General features: G+C 36.8%; 1 protein-coding gene across 1 annotated transcript; it reads right to left on the bottom strand.

The window, feature by feature from the left end:
• Window positions 1–5,326: 5,326 nt before the first annotated feature.
• Window positions 5,327–20,898, bottom strand: LOC120085142 (AP-4 complex subunit epsilon). Its single transcript, XM_039041019.1, has 11 exons — window positions 19,836–20,898; window positions 19,537–19,722; window positions 19,197–19,412; window positions 18,992–19,102; window positions 18,416–18,613; window positions 18,196–18,327; window positions 17,543–17,599; window positions 15,126–15,242; window positions 8,659–8,736; window positions 7,877–8,020; window positions 5,327–6,890 (listed from the first exon to the last, which is right to left on the bottom strand). Exons 1-11 carry the CDS (start codon window positions 20,436–20,438, stop codon window positions 5,799–5,801), a joined length of 2,934 nt encoding a protein of 977 aa, XP_038896947.1. The 5' UTR covers window positions 20,439–20,898; the 3' UTR covers window positions 5,327–5,798.
• Between the last annotated feature and the right edge of the window lie 1,893 nt (window positions 20,899–22,791).

Here is a 22,791-nt window from a genome sequence, read left to right as displayed (position 1 = left end):
AATCTTCTTGTCGTTGTTTTTTTTTTTCATGAAATGGTTTTACCTTCAAGGTTTTCATCTTTCTTTTATGTTGATAGCTTGTCATCTTAAGACGATTAAAAGCAGATGTTGAAGGTCGATCTTTCTTTGATGTGAAGATACTTAGCCTCTTAAAAGTTGAAGTTCGAGTTGCAGTAGAGTTGGACATTAACTTTCTTCTTCTATCGTGGCCATACTCAATCTTTGGAAGATTGAAGATCGAGTAGTTGAAGGCTTGATACGATCGAAGATAGAAATTCTTTGCTCAATTTCTTGCCTTTCTTTTTATGAGTCTTATTCCTTCTTCTATAGCTTCGATAGGAGTGCGACTCTTTTTGGGTGGAATTTGGTTGTCTTCTCTTTCGATGAGTCACAAGGATCCACCCTTTGTCGTTATCTTCAACAGGCTCATCTTTCTTCTGGGAGTCTATTGTTTGAATCTCTTGTTGGAACCGAAAAACTATAGGCTCAAAGGTTCCAAACTAGATCATGTTTTCTCTTTGATCACAAGACGCAGACGGTGTTAGAACACTTGAATTCGTCACTACCATGGCGTGATTTTTTTGAGCTACTTCATTCAAATCTAGCTCAATCTTCTTTTTACGAGCCAACTTCAAAATTAGCTCCTTCAACACGAAGCACTTTTCCACTGGGTGGCTAACGATCCAATGATACTTGCAGTAGTTAGGATCATCTACTTTTCCTACTTGTTCCGGTCGCTTGCATTCCAGTAGCTGAATAAGTTTCTTCTCTAGCAGTTGCTCCAGCATATCCGCAACATCAAAATCAGGGAATGGATAAACCTTTTTTTGTCATTCTTTAAGAGTTGGGCGACACTTCTCACCCTCATTGTGTTTTCTTTCAAATTTTGTTTGTTTTCTTTTAGAGGAAAATTTCATTGGGGTTACATGAATGACCATAGATTCTTTAGTGGCACTATCCACGATCTTTTCAATGCCCTTGGTTTCATTCTTGTGCTTTCTCCCTTCAGGGACTAGAAAATCTTTAGTTCCCCTATTGGCGATGCTTAGCTCCATGTCTTGAGCGCGTGCTGCCAACTCTTCAAATGTATGAGGTTTTATTCCTTATAGGATGTAGAGAAGCTTTCAGTGCATGCCTTGGATGCACATCTCTACTACGGACAACTCCATGAGTCTATCTTTGCAATCCAGCTTAAAGCTCTCCATCGGTTGATGTAGTAGATGACTGACTCTCTCTTTTATTGCTTGGTGCTTGTCAGCTCCATCATACTGACGATACACCTAGTGCTATAAAAGCAGTTGAGGAAGTCTCTTTCTAACTGTTCCCAATTGTCGATCGCTTCCGGTTCTAGATCAGTATACCAATCGAAAGTATTTTCTTTCAAGGTACGAATGAATTTCTTGACTAACAGGTGTCCTCTGGTTCCTACATTTTCACAAGTTTCGATGAAGTGAGCAATATGTTGTTTCATATTGCCATTTCCATCAAACTGCTAGAACTTTGGAGGTTGGTACCTAGCAGGCATTCTCACGTTTTCGATTCTCTTAGTGTATGGCTTGGAGTACATAAAAGAAGTTTGAGACTGGCCTCCATACTAAGCTTTGATGGAGTTGGTGAACATATCCTGCAGTTGCTGGACCGAAAATGAGGCAACAGAAGTTGATTGTTGTGATTGGTTTTCCTACAACACGGTCTTCCCTTTGTTATTGGCTTTAACAGCAGGAGTTTGACTCGACTCAGTAGCTTCACAAGCTTGCATATGTTCTCTTAAGGCAGCGATTTCATGATCTCGTTTTTCTACAGCTTTCATTAGAAAATTTATCTTCCTCTCTATCTCTGCCATGGCCAACTCATTCGTTATGTCAGGCATCATGACAGACACTACATCAAAGTGTAATTCTTTTTCTGATGGATCAAAAGTAAAAATATAGTTGTCGAACAAGGGATTTTTTCAGATGAGATCCCACCTTTGAGAGATTCTATCGGTTGTTCCCAGATTTTCTCCTTGATGATAAAGCCTATGTAAGTATCACTTGCGATGGTAGCTTTGGATGAAACTTTCTTTGGTGTCATTTGTTGATTTGTTAACTTGGATGACGAGAGATAGATGAGAGGTAGAGATGTCCCACTGGGAGTGCCAATTTATTGCACGAGATTTCCAGAGAAACTTAATTCGTGGAATTTGAACTTTGTATTTGTATTGATTTCAATATAGTAAGTACACTCTCTAATATAATAATTCTTTGATGCATTCAAAATAAACTTTAATATTTAAATTGGTTGATCTTTTTGAATGATCGACCTTTGGGCTTGTCAATCTTCTTCGACGATCGGCCTTTGGACTTGTTGATCTTCTGGACGAGCGACCTTTAGGATTTTTTATCTTTTTGGATGATCGGCATTTGGGCTTGTTTATCTTCTTGGATGATCGGCCTTTGGGCTTGTTGATCTTCTTGGATGATCTACCTTTGGTCTTGATGATCTTCTTGGATGATCGGCCTTTGGGCTTGTTAATCTTCTTGGCCTTTGGGCTTGATGATTTTCTTGGATGATTGGTCTTTGGACTTGTTGATCTTCTTGGATGATCGACCTTTGGACTTGATGATCTTCTTAAAAGATCGACTTTTGGATTTGATGATCTTCTTGGAAGATTAGTGTTCGCACGAGGCTTCTAGAGAAACTTGTTTCATGAAATCAAACTTGAGTTGGTGTTGATGTTGATGTTGATGTTTATTTGATGCGATGTGGTTCGATCTCTAGTACTTGATTCTCTGATTCTCTCTCGGTTCAATGCGTACATTTGATGTATAGATACAGAGCATGTGGATATTCTTGAGCTTGGACACTTAGAAGAATGCTTGTATCTTCAAAGGACTTCAGTCTTCAAATGTGGAGCTTTAGGAGTTAGAGCGTCTTCTGATTGTTGGGAGAATTCTTTCTAGGTTCTCTAAAGTGTAGAGTTTCTGACCCCCACAAATGAGGAGAGCTCCTCTATTTATAGAGTTCTCTGGTGGACCTCGTGGGCTTGGGCTTGGGCTTGGTTGGTCCATGGGTCTGGTCCTTGGACCCGATTAGTTGGACTTGAACCTGATTTGACATTTAGATCAAATTCAGTCCATTATTGGGCTTATTTGGACTTTAACCCAAATAATAATATCAAATTGCGTCAAATTAATTTTATCTGATTCAACAGTGATGATGAAACCATGTGGCGTCATCAAAATTTGTCTTCAACTCCAATTTGGGACACATGTCAAATTCTAATTGGTTCCAAATTTGATGATTTGGAATTTCGTCATGAATGACGTGGCAATTTGTGATTGGTCCAAAATTTCTCATTCAACAGTTTTACTAATTAATACATCATAATTATATAAATTCATCAAATTGATCTCATCAAATTATGTAATCAAGTAACTTTAATTATAAATGTCTCATTTTACAAATACTTGTAATTAATAATTTAATTAATATTATTATTTGATTGTTAAATAATTAATTTTTCTCAAAACTTTGAATTGAATTTATTGTTTATCAATTAATTTATTACAATTTTACAGAATTTTCATGATTAATTTTACAAATTAAATACAAAAATAGTTTATATAAAATTCTGATCACATTCACATGGCATAATCAGACACAGTCATCATGGATTCTCATCAATCTTATTCTCATGCTTGTTATTCTCAGGTATCCTTAATTCTTAGGCGTTTTTTTTATTTTCAATTGAGATTGAGTTCCCATCTTTATTTGAGAAAACACACGACGATTGATATATTAAAATAAATAAATAAATAATCTAAGTTTGTATCAATTTTATAACTAGAGGATTTAATTGAAACAACTCCTTAGTTTAGAGATGGTTTGTACATTTTACAATATAAGATATTTCAATTACAACAAGTTCATAAATTTATGAAGGTAATTTATCAAACCAAAGATTGATCATAACAACCCATATATACATACAGTCTTGTGGTGTATTTTGAAATTTTCCAAAACAAAAGGTATCGTGAAATTTTGCTTTTGGTTTTGTTATCATAATTATTTATGTGATTTTATCAAACCATAAGAATTAAATTTTAATTATAAATCAAGACTAAATTCTAACTTTCTTCAAACTATAGGGACCAAATTTACCTTAACCTAATAACTATTAAAAAGGAAAAAAAAAACTGTAAATACTACATTGATTTTTCGATACTTTTAGATTTTGTTCATTTTGATCTTTATACTTTCAAAATGTTCACTTTGATTCACATACATTTAAGCAATATTTGGTAACTATTTTCTTTTTTGTTTTTGTTTTTAAAAATTAAGTCTATATCATCCACATTTCTTACCATGATTTACATCTTTTTTAAGTACAATTGTTGAATTATTAACCAAATTCCAAAACAAAAACATTTTGAAAGCTACTTTTTTAGTTCTCAAATTTTGACTTGATTTTTTAAACCATCGGTAAAAAAATAGATAACTAAGGAAAAAATTTAGAAGTTAAAGTATTAACCATATTCTTAATTTTCAAAAATAAAAACAAAAAACAAAATGATTACCAAATGAAACCTCAGTTTTTGTTCATTTTGATACCTATACTTTCAAAATATCCACTTTGGTCCCTATACTTTCAACTTTTGTTCATTGGTCCTTATACTTAAAATGTTCATTTTTATTCTCATACTTTCAACTTTGGTTCATCTTAGTCTTTATACTTTTAAAGAGTAACTATTTTGAACTCTACATTTTCATTTTTATTTCATTTAAGAAATCAAAATGAACCAAAGTTGAAAGATCATAATCTTACCCAAAAAAAAAGAAAAAAAAAGTCTAACTCTACAACTCGCCAAGAAAACTCGCAAAGTATTGAATTTTAGGTAGATGATCATCATGAATTGAATGTGTTCCCTCTAGGTTCCTTATTATACACCGACTCTAGTATGCCAATCCATGAAAGTTATAGATCTCATAAATTATAAAATCTCAAATAGACAACTATAAGACTTGGCAAATTACATCACATGCGAAGACAATAAACTTGTTAGCCCAGACAATATAGGTCAACATGAGCCTAGTTCAACAAATTAAGCATATGTTCTCGACCTCAATCAGAAGTTCAAATCCCCTCGTTCCGCTCGTGGTTGAACTCAAGAAGAAAAAAAGAAGGGGAAAAAATTAAGGTTGACATGCAGAGAGAGGCTTGTCATGTTCCACCAAAACTTGGAATTTATTATGCAAAAGATGGTGGGAGAAGAATGGGTAGTTGAAAGGAGACCTTTCCACCATAACTTCACTTACAAGAGAAAAAGAATTGAAGACAGAAAAATAAAGAAAGAACCTTCCTTTATTCTGCATTGTAATCAAATATATAACAGAATGTACTCACTCCTGGGGAGGGCAAAGAAAATAAAGAACAAAACAAAACAAACATCACAGCATTTTCTGGTTGCCTCTCCAGATTTCCAAAACCCCGGGCGTGTTGGAAATTTTTTTTGCCACTTTTCTCACTCGTCGTAAATTCGTGAAGTCTGGAAATCCCAACAGTTTCTACTCGTACAAAAACTCAACATTGTCTCTACTAGTACAAAAAGTAAACTAATCTGGCAATAAGTACATACCTGCACCGGAATTTCACAGCCTTCGAGGTTTTTGTGCAGTTCGTTCCAGGTGCGTGTGCCGTTTCAATTGTGTCCGCCATTTGGATAATTGTAGCTTCTGATCACATAGCCAATCCTGCTAGAAGATGATAATGTGCACAAATCATAAATAAGTCTCGCTTGGGCATTCCTTGAAATTTCTTAGCCAAGTAAATCTTTAAACAGGTTTGGATTCTGACTGGTAGGGTTCACACCCATCTGCCTAACGACAGCATCCTTTTCCAAAGATGCCTTCACATCGGGGCCCTTGCTGAATTGTGCCAAATTTGAAACGATTGTTTCTCCCCGACCTGTCTTTGCAGCGGTTTTTGACATTTCAGAAGTAAAATCCAAATCATCTTTATTGGAGGATAGGAGATCAACAAAGTTGCTTCCTTGTACACTCATGGTTGTCCCGTAAAATAAATCCATAAAATCTGATTCTTTATTGGGTTCAACAGCTTTAAAATTCTCGGTAGAAGAGACCTGGCTTTCATCAAGAAGCCCTTCCAACTGCTTAAATGGATCAATAGATGGTGCACTACTGGTGACAGTCGGTTCGCCTAAGTCGAGGAGGTCAGGAGGAGGGGCTTGTGGTGGTGAAACTGTCGTCTTAGCTGCATGAACCTTATTGGCACCATGGTGTGTCTTTGTAGTTTTATGAGCAGCAGAAGGAGCCCTTTTTTCGGTTTTGGATGAACCTCCTCCAAATAAAGAAGCAGCAAGCTTTTGTTTCTCCAAAGAAATCTCAGGTTCTGCAGTCCTTGAGGTATAAGTCGAGGGTTTCGAGCTTACAGTACTGGTACTGTCTACTTGTGAAACCCCATTTACAGCTTTCTGAGGAGTAGAAGTAGAAGTAGACACAGATGAAGCAGGAGAAGAAGAATAAGTTGGTCTGCCCCACTTTTTTTGAACACCGTCGAGTCGTAACTTAATTTGAGATGAACCATCATCTGATACGGATGGTTCTGAGGTAGACTGGTGTGTCTCCCTAGGATGATGTGGTTCCGGAACAGGAACCAGTTCAGCTGAGATTGCAGGTGAAATAGGAGGAATACTTGTTGGCACTGGAGGCCTTGGAAGCTCATAAGCCTCAAACCTAAGGCTGTGTGATACAGTTTCACGTTGGTCAAGACTTCTGATGTTGCTAATGTCATCCATCCTAGATCGCTGACTCTCTGGAATATAAGGCTGTGCACCATTTTCTAGTGACTGTTGCACATAATTATTGAGGAACGAAAGATCCTTATCAATCTGCAAAAATAATTGATGTTACTGCTACAGCAATGCATAATACCAAATTCAAAGAAAATTAGAGAGTAAAGATAGGTTTGGGATGCCTTTTTTAAAAATATTTTCAAGTGAAAGACTTTTCTTATAAATGCCCTTCGAAGAAAATTAATTAAATATTTCATTTACAAGTATTTTAAGCAATTTTTATTTGATTTCAAAAAATTTCAAACTATTTTCATTATCAGAAATTTTACAAAGTGCAAAAACACTTTTTTATGGCTCCTTAAAATTATAACCAAACGCAATCAATAAAAAACGCTTCTAGTCCTCCCAAAACACTTTAAAATGTATGTCAAACACACTCAAGTCTATATCTCAATTCATTGTGAACTTAGAAACGGAAATCAGATTGAAAGGAATACTACTATATGCATAAAGGCCTATTTGGATTGACTAGAGAAAAAAAACGTTTTTCAAAAAAGTCATTTTTATTTAAACACTTTGAAAGTCTTTTAAAAATTATTTCGAGGATTGCCAATACTTGTTTAAAAAATGACTTATTTTCAGAACTGAACACTTGAAAAGTTAACCAAACATACCCTAAAAAGAGAAGTTGGCCTAAGAACTTCACTAAGAAATTGAGAAAAAAACAAACCAAAATAGGTAAATGCAAAACCAGTTTAACGTATTCCAAGATGACATGGATTGGCATATCTTTTATGACTCTTAAATCACCAATTGACCCAAAAGCTTTTAAGCTAGTGGGTGAAGACAAATTTAATTATATCATTTAACACTCTCCTCACTTGTGCGCCTGAAATATGTAGAAGAGCCAAACAAGTGGAAATCAAATTAATCGGGGAGTAAACAACAATGCAGGAGTTCAATCTTAAATCACCAATTGATCTAAAAGCTTAAGCTAGTGGGTGAAGGCAAATTTAATTATATCATTTAACAATGACCAATAGGGAAAAAGAAATAAATAGTCTTGGAGAGAAAAATGTAACCTCAATATCTTCACAGCTTGCATCAGCTGGCATTATATTCCCAACAGCTTGAGCGTCTAAACCTATGGTGGCCTGCAATTCATACGCACGTTGCTGCAAATCTGTTGAGTGGGATGCTGATAGTTCTTCGATCAAAGATTGACACTGCAACAGGAGAAGAAACGGTTTGGAATACACCAATTCAAAGTAGATACTTAAAAACTTTTTTATTCTTTGGGGAAAGTTGAAGGCGACAGAATTTGGTAGTGCTGACAAGGAGAGGAAAAACAATCAAAAGGATGAACACCCAATGCAATATCAAGCATAGATAGGACAGGAACGTTCAGTGGAGATACTAGAGAAAGACACACATCAGATGCTCAAGATTTGAGTTTAAAAGAAAAAAGAAGCCGAGCAATGGAAAGAGAAAAGCAACAAAGTTCTTAATCAGTAAGTGCAAGTTTGGGAGTGATTCTGAAAGTTAAAATCACTTTTGTTATATTCAAAATCACTCTAAAACACACCTTTCATCACTCAAAATAAATTTAATTTTACACTTTTAAATGCAATTTTCATATCATCAAAATTGATTTTGAATGAATAAAAACATATATTGGAGTGATTCTAAAAATGTCAAAAGTGATTAACCATTTCAGAACCACTCTCAAACATGCACTAAACCAATTAACCCTTCCATGTTCCACAAACTGAATTCAACAACCAGCTGAAGTTGTAATTCTTCCAATGACAATATCCTTTTCAGAAAAAATAAAGAACAGCAAACATAAACGTCTTAAATTTACCTCAGGTAGCATATCCACTGTTCTTCCGGACATCTTCTCAAATGCATATACCTTCATGAGAGCTGTCACCGCATACGCCTTCAAAGAGAACCACATCATCAGTTATGAGTCAGCGATATACGTTAACTCTTAAAAAATCAAGGCAAAGCTCTATGTTCCAAGAATTTGTAAAACCCCCATTATATTCACCTATAAGAGGAGGGACAAAAAAGGGAAAACCACAACAAGAATTAGTTAGAGGAATAGTGGATTATGAAGATAAGGTGGCAAAGGGCAAATTTGTTGAGGAGGCCGTTGAGGGTGGGACCACAAAGGGCTAAACAAATAGGAAGAGAAGAAGGGAAAGAGGCAGAGAAGAATTTGGCTGAAAGAGGATTCATACTCCAGGAGAGGATACCAGCATCTCTCGAATTCCAGGCTGGGATGACTTAGTTCCTGTCTCTTATACACATCTAGATTCATACTCCAGGAGAGGATACCAGCATCTCTCGAATTCCAGGCTGGGATGACTTAGTTCTTTTTTTTCTTTATATTTTCCTTGAGTTTCGCTGATTACTCGTTGTTGGTTTTTTTTTCATTTTTCTCCCTGTATTCCACTGCTGGGAATCGATTACTGTCAAAGTTTATAAATAAAGGCTGGAGGAATTTGTTAGTCCCTATTGTTCTTGTTCATTTTAATCTTCTTGTTATTTGATCGGAAGCTGGAAAAGAATAGGGAAAGGCCGAAGGCTTAACATTTTGTATCAGAGCCGCAACCCTGGGGAAAACGCACGCCATGGCACAAAAACAATTGGAAGAGAGGATCGAGACTACGGAGAAGGAGATGGCGGGGCTGAAGGAAATATTGTTGGGCCTGTGCAAGAACCTGGAGAAACTTACCGAGGAGGTGCGAGAGAACAATGGAGCTCGAAAGAAAGAGGAGTCGATATTAACCTAAGGGAGCAATCTCAAATCAAAAGGGAAAGCAGAGGAAGCGGAATCATCTCACACTTCTTCCAAATACACGAGCTCTCCGATGCCGAGAAAGTGAAGGTCGCCGTAATTAGTTTTGCCCCGGATGAAGTCAACTGGTTTCGGTGGAGTAACAACCGGAGAGCCATTACCACCTGGGATGAGCTAAAACGAAGATTGTTTGAGCACTACCGGAGGGTCAGAGAGGAAGTCTGTGCGCGAGATAAAAATTTGTCAAGAAGGATCTTACCAAGAGTATGTGAAGAGGTTCGTCAACTACTCGGCGCCATTGTCGGACCTATCGAAGGAAGTATTAAGGGATGCGTTCTTGAACGGTTTGGAACGGGAGCTGCAAGCCTAAGTCGTCAGTCGGAATCCTAAAAATCAGAACGATTGTATGAAGGAAGCCCAATTAATAAATGATCGTAACGTCGCGCTCAGGTTGGCTTTGAAGGAGTTAGGCCGAAATGGGTTGTATCAGACGTTGAGCCAAAATGATAAAAGGGAAATAAATGATAAAAATCAGGGGAAGCTGGTGGACAACCCACCCATGAAGCAAATCGCGTTGCCAGTGAAACCGTTAGTCCCCATTCCTGCAAAACACAATCTTCCCAACAAGAAGGAGGCCCCAATGAAGAGATTAAGTGACATCGAGTTCAGAGATCGACTAGACAAAGGACTTTGTTTCCGTTGTAATGAAAAATATACACCCGGACATCGCTGTAAAGTCAGGGAAAATAGGCAACTAATGTTGTTTATAGCCAACGAAGAAGAGGAAAAGGAGTTGGTCGAAGGAGAAGAACCGGTTGAAATGAAGAATGTTGAAGTGCAAGAGAAGGTGGAACTCGCATTGAACTCCTTACTCGGTTTCTCAGCGAAGGGAACAATGAAACTCAAAGGAAAAATCAGGAGAAAAGAAGTGGTAGTACTCGTTGACTCGGGAGCGACTCACAATTTTATCCATCACGAAACGGTAAGAGAGCTTGAGATACCTTTGGAATAGCAGAAAAGGTTTGGGGTGGTGATAGGAAATGGAAGTGAAATCGAAGAGAAGGGGATCTGTAAGGGGGTGGAGCTCACACTTCCAAATTTAACAGTGAATGCAGATTTCATGGCCCTCATTAACAATGGCTTTTTGGTCGAATGGAGCACCTATCATGTTGAGAGGGGATCCCTCCCTCACTAAAGCTGAAGTATCCTTTAAAATGTTAAGTAAGCAATGGGATGAAGAAGATTTGGGCTTCTTAGTAGATTTCCAACATCTTGAGATTGAAGACCTTGAAGGAACAGAGGAAGGAAAGAAAGAAGAAACCCAACCGGCATTAACTGTCATGATTCAAGAATTATTAGATCAAAACCAAGATGTTTTCAGCTTACCTACTTCTCTTCCCCCTAAAAGGACAGTTGACCACCGAATAATCATCAAGGAAGGTACCAACCCAATCAATGTGCGACCCTATAAGTATGGACATGCTCAAAAGGAGGAAATAGAAAAACTGGTTCGTGAAATGTTGCAAGTTGGTTTCATTCGACCTAGCAGGAGCCCTTATTCAATTCCGGTGTTGCTAGTAAAGAAGAAAGATGGTGGATGGCGTTTTTGTGTAGACTACATAAGGCTGAATCAAGCTACAATAGCTGACAAATTCCCTATTCCGGTAATTGAGGAGTTACTTGATGAGTTGCACGGGGCTGTCGTTTTCTCTAAGCTTGATTTAAAGTCAAGATACCACCAAATCCGCATGAGGGAGGAAGACATCGAGAAGACAGCATTTAGGACCCACGAAGGGCACTACGAATTCTTAGTCATGCCTTTTGGGCTCACGAATGCACCTGCCACTTTCCAATCACTTATGAACCAGGTTTTTAAACCCTTTCTACGTCGTTTTATACTTGTGTTTTTTTTATGATATTTTGGTTTATAGTCCAAATATTTCCACTCATGAGACACACTTAGGGGTGGTGTTCAACGTACTAAGAGATAATCAACTCTTTGCCAACCAAAAGAAGTGTGTATTTTGCCAGGAGAGGATTCAATATTTGGGGCACTGGATATCACATCAAGGGGTCAAAGCTGATGGGGAAAAGATCCAAGCTATGGTAAACTGGCCATGTGACTGAATTGAGGGGCTTTTTGGGCTTAACCGGGTATTACCGTCGTTTTGTCAAAGGATACAGCACCAGGGCAGCCCCATTAACACGATTACTCAAGAAAAATAGCTTCAAATGGGATAAGAATGCCACTCGAGCATTTGAGGATCTGAAGCAACAGATGGTGGCATGTCCTGTTCTCACATTACCAGACTTCAATCAACCCTTCATCATAGAAACCGATGCCTCAGGAACAGGGGTTGGGGCTATGTTAACACAAGGAGACAAACCAATAGCTTTTTTCAGTCAAAAGCTCTCACAACGTGCACAAAACAAGTCCATATATGAAAGAGAATTAATGGCAGTCGTGTTGGCTGTCCAAAGGTGACGTCATTACTTGTTAGAAGGAAGATTCACTGTGATTTCAGATCAAAAAGCATTGAAGTTTCTGGTGGAGCAGAGGGAGGTGCAGCCACAATTTCAGCGTTGGTTAACCAAGCTTCTTGGGTATGATTTTGAAATACTTTACCAGCCCGGATTGATGAACAAAGCAGCAAATGCCCTGTCTAGAGTACAACTACCTTCCGAACTCATTAGTTTGTACTCATCAGCCATGGTAGACGTGGAACTCATACTAAAGGAGGTGGGGGAAGATGAGGAACTACAGCAGATCATATCCTTGTTGAAAGACAATCTGGATGGCAAACCTAACTACAGATGGTCAAATGGAAGGCTACTCTATAAGGGGAGGTTAGTAATTCCTAAACAATCGACCTTAATACCCTCCTTACTGCACACTTATCATGATTCCATACTTGGAGGGCATTCGGGTTTCTTAAGGACTTACAAACGCATGAGTGGGGAGTTATATTGGCCGGGAATGAAGAGTGATATCAAAAGATATGTGGCAGGGTGTGATATTTGCCAAAGGAACAAATCAGAATCTCTAACCCCTGCAGGGTTGCTACAACCTTTACCTATTCCCGAGCTAACCTTAGAAGAATGGACCATGGATTTTGTTGAGGGGCTTCCGAGGGCCGGGGGTTTTGACTCCATCTTAGTAGTGGTTGATAGACTGAGCAAATATGGGCACTTTATTCCTCTAAGACATCCATTTTCAGCGAAGCAAGTGGCAGAAATCTTCATACAAGAGATTATCAAGCTCCATGGCATTCCCAAGTCGATTATTATGGATAGGGATAAGATATTTTTGAGCAATTTCTGGAGAGAGGTCTTTGCAGCCTTGGGAACCAAATTAAGGAGAAGCACGGCCTTCCATCCTCAAACAGATGGACAAACTGAGCGAGTAAATCGATGTCTTGAAACCTACCTTAGGTGTTTCTGCAATGAGCAACCTAATAGATGGAATAAATGGCTGTCCTGGCAGAATATTGGTATAACACCACTTTCCATGCTTCAATAAGGACCACACCGTTCCAAGCCATCTATGGAAGGACCCCCCCACCGTTAGTTCATTATGGAGAAACAAAGTCAAGCACTGGCAGTGTTGACAGCCTCTTGAAGGAGCGGGACTTGGCTTTGAATGCACTCAAAGAAAACTTGAAAATTGCACAAAATAGAATGAAGAAGCAAGCCGACCAGCATAGACGAGAGTCGACATTTGAGGTAGGGGACGAAGTCTTCCTCAAACTAAGACCTTACAGACAAAGGTCACTAGCAAAAAGAAAAAGTGAGAAATTATCCCCAAGGTTCTATGGTCCGTATCAAGTGACTGAAAAGATAGGAGAAGTGGCATATCGACTGAAATTACCACCGGAAGCAGCTATACACGATGTATTTCATGTATCTCAACTTAAAAAGAAATTAGGTAAGTTGCAATACATACAGTCATTACCCCCTATGTTAACTGAAGATTTTGAGTTACAAGTTGCCCCTGAAGTGGTGCTTGGAGTAAGGTGGAATGGAGAACTGAACACACAAGAATGGCTTATTAAATGGAAGGGCCTTCCAGACAGTGAGGCTACTTGGGAGTCAGTAGTGAACATCAGACAGCAGTTTCCATCCTTCCACCTTGAGGACAAGGTGCATTTTGAGAGGAGCGGTAATGTAAAACCCCCCATTATATTCACCTATAAGAGGAGGGACAAAAAGGGAAAACCACGACAAGAATTAGTTAGAGGAATAGTGGATTATGAAGATAAGGTGGCAAAGGGCAAATTTGTTGAGGAGGCCGTTGAGGGTGGGAGCTGTCTCTTATACACATCTAGATGTGTATAAGAGACAGCTCCAGGAGAGGATACCCGCATCTCTCGAATTCCAGGCTGGGATGACTTAGTTCTTTTTTTTCTTTATATTTTCCTTGAGTTTTGCTGATTACTCGTTGTTGGTTTTTTTTCCCCTTTTTCTCCCTGTATTCCACTGCTGGGAATCGATTACTGTCAAAGTTTATAAATAAAGGCTGGAGGAATTTGTTAGTCCCTATTGTTCTTGTTCATTTTAATCTTCTTGTTATTTGATCGGAAGCTGGAAAAGAATAGGGAAAGGCTGGAGGCTTAACAGAATTAGACAACAGGAAAGTGACAGACATAGCAGACTCTCAACATCTTTCGTTTCACAAAGATACTGTTTACAAATTACATAAGTGGTGACGATAGTCTATAGGCTACAGCTACAGTAATTTCTCAATTGTCCATGCAAGTTCAGGTCGTTCATGAAATAAATAATGTAACCCGCCCTTGTTCTTATAAGTTTTCAGAAAGATAAGAATTGTTCTTATCAAAAAAGAAAGATAAGAATAGCATTCCTTCAATAAACCTATAGCACAAGCCAAAACTTCTTGGCATTTTAAGAACATTCTGGTCTCAGAATGGCACTCAGCTGATAACCAGTTTAGATGGCAAAAATAATTGCAATGGGGCTACAGCTGTTAGCTTTACCATAACTGTTTATGCTCCCGATTGGATTACATCAATACCAATTATTCGATCATCTAGATTAAATTCCAATCAATAAATTGGTGAGAAACAGAGGAGCGAAGATCCATAAAAATCTAACCTGGTGGTCTGTATGTTCATTGTACATTCAGCGATTGTTCATGTAATTTCATCACAATTTAAAATTAACTTTCAACTAACGATGTTGGCAACAGTTCTTTTTTCTTTTTGTTATCCATATTTTTAAAGCGTCCATATAAAAAATAAATTATGTTTCTTATAAGTCCCAAATCATTGAAATTGCACATTATATTATTTTATTGTGAAAAATAAAAATTGTAAAGAAATTAATAACAAAGTAATTTCCATAATTTTGTGACCAAATTAAAGCCCAGCACCCCAGCCCATTATATATTTATACATACATGTCTAGAAGAAGAAAATAGAACGAAGCAATACGGTTAGAATGAACAGGAAGGTTAACCACATAGGGGTCCCACTATACCACCAAGGTCTTCGAGATTATAGGCATACCTTGACACTTTCATCGTTTGAGTATGCTTCGGCTACATCACAGAGCTTTCCAGCAATATATGAAGCAGAGTACTTTCCATCAGCAGTCCCATACTCTCCAAGAACCCAACAGATGACCTGAAATCAGAACTCAAGGTATTAAAAATGATGTAGCCTACAAGACAAAAGGAGAGAAATCTCCAATAATAAAATCAAAGTCTTTATTATGAATCAAAAGTTGCCAATACAAGAAGACAATCTCTCTATTTTTAGAGAATTGGAAAGCAAACGAATCCTAATTTTAATTAATCAAAGAACGAATCATAATCCTAATTAGTCAAAGAAACTAATCCTAATCCTAATAAACCAAGGAAACTAATCCTAATTCTAACCAATCATGGAACTTGATCCCAACCCTAATCAATTAAGGATTTGAGTCATTTGACCATAATACCCTAACTTATTCTAGAAAAACCAAAAAAAATGAAAAAGTAAACTTGTCCTCAAGTTTTAAAATGAAAATGAAGATAAAAATAAAAAAGTAAGCCACTCGAACGGACACATCTCCGAACACCGGGCACCAATAACAATAATTTCCACGAGCCACGCCAATATATCAAATATTTGATTCGTTAAAGGAAAAATTATTTCCATCAATACCATCACCGATGAATACAAGAATTAAGTTGTTCCAAAAATCCTTTGTTGTTAAAATATATGCAAACTCCTCAAGGGATGGAGGAAAAAGATTTTCAATTTTCTTCGAATTAGGTTGCCCATAAGTATCTTTTTCTTCCACACTTAAAGAATGCACATCCTCTCAGTATTTCCTCCGATATAACGTTGATCTTGGTTGTTCTTGAACGATTCTTGATAAATCTTGGACATTTTTTGCATACCATAGATGGTGTTGATTCTCTTGTTGTCTTTCTTGGTGGTCAAGGTTAATTTCTGCTCTATTCTCTTGCAATGGAGGTAAATGTGGTTGGTTGTGTGACAGTTAATTGATCTGACCAAATGGACACATTCTTTGCAGTGGCTTCATCTCCTTCAACACCTCCTTCATTGATTTCATCGATTAATAGCTCCTCATCATCTGGTTTGAATTGAGCAACCTCCGTGTTAGTCCCATCAATTATTTCTTCTTCCAATGCAAGTTCCTCTTCGATCTTTCTACCTTTCTTATTCAACTCGTCTTCAATTGATTTTTTCTTTTCTTCTGCTCCGTTCATTTTTTGTGCAATTTCACAGGCCATTTCATTTGGATGAGTTCTTGATCTTCTTGAGTGACTAAATGTGAATTTTAATGGTTTCTTGAAAAATCTTGAAGATTATAATTATGCCTTTTTTAATTTTTTTCCAAAAGAACCCGAATTTCTTCATTCTCTTTCGAAAGTCCTCTTGGTAGATGTTTTTATTTGAATATTTCTCTTTTCTTGAAAATGTTTCGACCTCCAAATTTTTATTGAAATGATTCATGGGTGTTCTTTGATGTTGGTAATAATAATTTCTTTCACTCTGAATCATTTAACTCTCAATTTTTACGTCGATTTCTTGAAAAATCGGTTTGATTGGATAGACAAGTTCTTTGTTGTTAATGTCGCCTTGTTATTCCGTTCCAAACTGCATTAGAATCTTCATCGGAATCACTAGAGTCACTATAATCAAGTTTTAAATGTGGATAATAATAGGTTCTTTAAGAAAATTGAGCACGAGCGAAATTATTATGTTAGAATTCTTCTTCTGAATCACTTGAATCAGAATTCCAACACTGCTTTTGAGAGGAAATTTGACTTTCTTGTCTATATCAGTTGCCATATTTTTTCTTTGTCGTCTTTCTTGATCGATAATAGTCCATTCTAGCAAAATCTTGAAAAAAAATCTCGGTATCTTCTTTCTTTTCTAAAATTTAAAGGGTTCCCCTATATAGATGAGGATTGTTCAACAACAAGCACAACTCACAAAGCTCCCTCTTGCAATCGACACCGCCAAGAATTTTCCGATTTTCCATCAATGGTAGTCAACATTGACCCAAACGACTACTCTAATACCAAATTGATGTAGCTTAAGAGATAAAAGGAGAGAAATCTCCAATAATAAAATCAAAGTCTTTATTATGAATCAAAAGTTGCCAATACAAGAAGACAATCTCTCTATTCATAGAGATTTTTTTTTTTTATTTATAGAGAATTGGAAAGCAAACTAATCATGATTCTAATTAATCAAAGAACTAATCCTAATCCTAATTAGTGAAAGAAACTAATCCTAATCCTAATAAACCAAGGGAACTAATCCTAATTCTAACCAATCATGGAAACTAATCCCAATCCTAATCAATTAAGGATTTGACCATAATACTCTATCTTATCCTAATCCTACTACACCAAAAAAAGAGCGTAATATTGCAGTTTTTTATATCCAAAATTAAAGAACTGTACCTGAAGAAATGCAGATGGAAGCTTCGGGTTCCCAATAATGTGCAAATATGACTCCACCTATGCATAGAGAATAGTTTAATTGAGTAAGGAAACTACGGCAGAAAATAAAAGAAGTTCTAAGAAATAATTCATTGACATTCAATCCCAAAAATACAATCCTTGTGGTTTCACTTATGGTCAACACACTCCAGATAAAATGGAAATGATGATAATGCATAATAGTTTTCTTTATAAACATACATACATATATATATAGAGTGTCCATGTCAGCTTATGTGCACCTCGGTTATTCTTACAAGACAATCCTTGACCCTACTACAAGTGATTGTCAAAGTAAAGAACAAAATATTAAATCTTAGGTAGGTAGCCACCATGACTTGTACCTATCTACTCCAATATCCATTAGCACTTATTGACACTAGGCCCGCCCATAGCAATTAATACCTAAGGGCTCCCAAAGTGATGCTAAGAGGTGCCAAACAATCGTTGTAACTTAAAACACAAATAACGTCACGGCGCTCCAAAACTTAAGCGTACAGTGAGAAACTTTTCAACAGGCACACTGAATTTTTCAAAAGATATGAGGTATTGTGAAGCATGTGACCACCACATTGTAGAAAACAAAATAACAGAGTGCTAATGAAGTCACATACAGCAGATGATCTCAGCTCGCTATCCACTGTATCACCATCTTCTCTGAATCCTTCAGCAATCAACCGCATTAAATCATGTGCAACTTTAATATTCACCAAATCTCCAGCGTGTTCAAAAACTTTATTAATGGTCTGAAGAGGATTGAGGGATCTGGTTGATACTCGAACAGCCATAATAATCACTCAACAAACAAACAAGAATGAGATAAGGTTGAAATACCTGAATGAACCAATGGTTATTAGGTGCAAATTCCTCTGCAAGTTTAACACATCTTGATGCAATATACGTCTTATAGTGATGGTCAGTAATGCTTATCATATATTCAATCATGCGGTTGACAATCACTTCCACATTGGTGGACTTCGTCATTGTATACAATAGTTCAAATGTTTTTCTCTTTAAAGTATCATCTGGATCCTGAGAAACAAACACCAAAATTTGGATCAAATATAATTCATGGTAGCACACATAAATCAACTTTCAATGTAGAGTTGTAGACAACATATTTGTAATTGAAATCAGTTAAATTGTATATTATTCTAAATAATACCTAAGAAAGCCACTGCCACGTAAATAAGTAGATTATTAGTTGCTTTAGGAGACAATCATGCTTGTCTCTCAAAACTTTTACTTTTAAATTTAAGGATAAAAATAAATTTGAATGCAGCTTAATCTATTTACAAATACAGAAACAAAAAAAAGAACAAACAACTATAAACACAAGGGCCTATCTGCATACATGAAATCACATTTTCATCAAGGCTAGCCCCTGGCAGAGAAGAGAATATCACTCACCTCCATACAATCAATCACAGCTAGCTGATGTTGTTCTGCAATATCTGGACTTAGCTTTATAAGGCGACCAAGTGCATCAATGCCCATATATTTTAGATTATGACTATCACTCTGGCCACAAAATTGTGTAAAGTAAATATAGGTCAAACCAAAATTGATTAATGTCATCAACAGAGCATACAGTCATGGGGTAGTATAACCAAACCTTCAAAAATCTAGAGATTACATCAGCAGCAGCTTCCAGCAACTTTGGATTCGGGTAAATAGAAGAGACGCAACATATACTTTGGTAAAGTACAGCATTTCCTATATTACTCAAAGGATCACACTTCTTAAATATATCCCCAACAACAGTATACATGTGTTCACTTGCTTGCTTGTCGCCAGCACCCAGTAATGCAAGAATTTTCAATAATTTGATCTGTACAATTAAATTCACTTCAATTGAAATGGGAAAAAGGTCATTGCAGAATGCAAATTAGCAACTAAGTAACCTTATCAAGCAGAACGCACAGGGAAACCTAATGTTGCAGATATTATCAGACCTGTATGAATGGAGCCGGCATCTGATGGTAGTCATAACTCTTCGGCAATCTGCGCTCAGCTACTTGTTTAAGAATGCTTACAAAGCTGACAACTAAATCTTTGTAGGAATTTACATCCGTGGTAATGAGATCAAAAAAAGGGCAAAGCGTGGCTCCCATGACTCCAGGATCGTTGTCACACAGCCTCTGCAACCAAAAAAAGAATGATAATGATTAAAACAAAAAACAGACTTCTCACGGCACAGAGGTGTAAGAAAAGTTAAAAACAAACAACCATGAATTGAATTTTGAACCCCCACCTTACGGAAATTAGAGAGAAGATGCGATACGGAAGAGGGCGATTTCTGATGGAAGCGATGAAGAGCCATGATGGCCTTCTTTCTAACGGCCTCCTTTGAGTGTCCCAACAGCTCGACGACCTGCGGTAACACTGCTGGTATAGTCTCCTCGTTAATAAGCCTACACACCGCATTGAGAGCCGCACAAACGATGAGATAATTGTCAGACTTGAGGTCTTTCTGGATGGTATTAACAATGAGGATTATGAGGTCGTGGTCCTCGTTAAGAAAGAGGGTGACAGCCAAATAACCAGTTCGCTTCAGAAGGAGATTATCGTCATGAGTCATCTTCACAGCATGAATGTAGCCAAATGAGGCATCGTGGCCAAGCATCTCAACATACACGAGACGAATAATGTACTCCTTCATCTTGCGCTTCGGAATGTCGGGATCGGTGAGACGGCGTTTCAAAGTTTCCATCTCGTGGATGATAATTCGCTCCTCTTCAGCCTTGGATCTGGCTTCACCGATCGATTTAATCAGATCCAGAAACTCCTTCGACTGCCCAAACCCTCCCTGAGACCCCATGGCTAGCTCTCTCCCGATCGTCTTCAACTGCTCCATCTTCAAACTTTCTAATTCCAATCAACAGCCTCCGTTTCACAGAAATCCACAGAAATTAACATAAACTCCTAGGGTTTATGATCCAGAGAAATCCGCAGAATACTAAACTTATCAATGCTTCTGAAACGAGCAGTTGAATCTAAAATTGGAAATTTTCGGTAGGAATGAACACACGCAATCGCCGGCGGCCGCTGGATGCCGGAGAAGTAGAGGGAGGTGATTCTTCGCAGCTCTGTGAAAGACAGATTTCTTCTTCCGAATTCGTCTTCTTCGTCGGTTGCGTGTGTTTTTCGTCAATTGAGATCGAAAATTTTCACATATTTCTCTTACGAACAAATTGTTTTTTAATTTTAAAGAACAATAAAGGATTTGTAAATTATAAACATAAATATGAATAGCATGCACTTACAAATTACCAAAACTAGTAACAATTGCACCCTAAACACTCATAATGATTTCCCTTTGGAAAAAGAGAAAATACATTCATCATAATTTTTGGGAAGAATATCAATTTATAACTCTCAAAGTTGAGGTTGTACTATCGAGAGTTCTTAATTAATAATTATATTTATTTAAACCTTTAATTGGTTAAATAAATCGATTTATATCATCCTCCAAATTAAATTTTAAATTTGTATATGCCAATCAATTTATAATTACCTTTAAAAATCATTTGTACATTAGCGCTCAAGAATGTATATACTTCTTCGAATGTCCATTTTACAAAATAGACAACAAAAGTAAATGACGATGCTAAAAAGAAAATATGGCTAAAAAGTCTAAATTAATTCATTTATGAAATTTTTGGAGTTTGATTTATACAATTATAAGTTTTTACCTAAAGTTTTCCCAAATATAACGTAATGGAGGGTGAAATCAATGCAAAAGTTTGGTGCCTAAATTGAGACACTTATTAGATTTAGGGGTATAAAATGATATTTTCTCTAGTTTTTTTTTCATTTCTCTAATAAAATTAAAATAATTCATGTTGGATTTAGTGCCTTAAATCTATGGATCTTGTAATTTGTAATATTTAAATACAAATTATTTATTTAATCAAATAAGAAATATTTTATTTGACATTTAGAAGCGTTAACTCAATCTAATAAACTAAGATCTAAGGTTGTTTAATGTAATTTGAACAGTATGTGGTAGACATACAAGTAGATCATGTTCAAGTAATGACCTAAAAGGTTTGCAGTATATAGTTAAGATTGAACGTTTTATCCTAGTGATACTGCGGATACAACCCACTTTGTAACTAGTACATGAGTTACAGACGATATGATCCATATTGTCCATGTGGAGACACGTGAGTGGGGTATTCTGTATGAAGAGTTTATATAAGACCAGACCGCGAAATGATTGGTTTCTCTATATAACACCATTACTTGAAGAAACTAATATTTCACTAGGATGACCATGAGTGACTTTACCTTAATCCTGCATGAGTTGCAAATTCTTGTCTATGAGGGCAATCCTTTGATTTATATAGGTGAGAGTAGACAATTTTGCTGACTCAATATGCCTACCATTTTGGGGATTTCTCCGAGTAAGGAGTTGGGAATACAACTACACAATATGGAATTCACTCCTTCCTGTTGTTAGGGAAAATAGATAAATTGTTCCATTAATAGCTGATTCCGAGTCTTGAACAATGAGACCTCACCCTCTCATTGCCTTAAGAGAGGTTAGTTTATAGTTGGACTATAAACTAGTTGTTAATTAGAGGAATCAGTGGAATTTAAGGAGTTAGATGTAACTACAAGGGTAAAACAGTAATTTGACCCAACTGTGGTTATGAACAATTTGAGAAAAGGTCAACTTACTATTGATTGGTTATATCCATGGACATAGAAATATGTCTACATTGCGAATAGTGTACTCATCGGTCTTTTATGGAATGACCGGCAGGTAATGAATGTTGATTGATTTAGTTAAAGAATTTAATTGATTAATCTTGTATCATTGCAACTGTTGGAATATAAAGACAGCATGCATAACAGAAGCAAAGATTGATAACATTCTAATTACATTAAAACTAAACATAAGCATGCAGAAAAGGTTAGAAAATACAACCTTTGTAGACTCCACCGTGATCTTCCTCTCCATGCTCGATCGGCACCACCAACGGAAAATCCTTGCTATTCTCCGATTGAAGAACATAGTTGTGGGACCATTTTGTTGGTGAAAGCTAGGGAATTTCACTCTAGTAAAAATGAAAGTAAAAGATATTTTATGGAAGAGATAATTTCAATATTCGAGGAAGCATTAAGTTTAAATTTTTTAAAATTAAAACCTATTTAAAGACAATATAAATGAAAATTTTCATCTTGCATGTCTTCCACCTCAA

Source organism: Benincasa hispida, chromosome 9, assembly GCF_009727055.1.
Source record: "Benincasa hispida cultivar B227 chromosome 9, ASM972705v1, whole genome shotgun sequence".
In the NCBI taxonomy this organism is placed as follows: Eukaryota; Viridiplantae; Streptophyta; class Magnoliopsida; order Cucurbitales; family Cucurbitaceae; genus Benincasa; species Benincasa hispida.
This window is presented reverse-complemented; position numbering and strand designations above follow the sequence as displayed.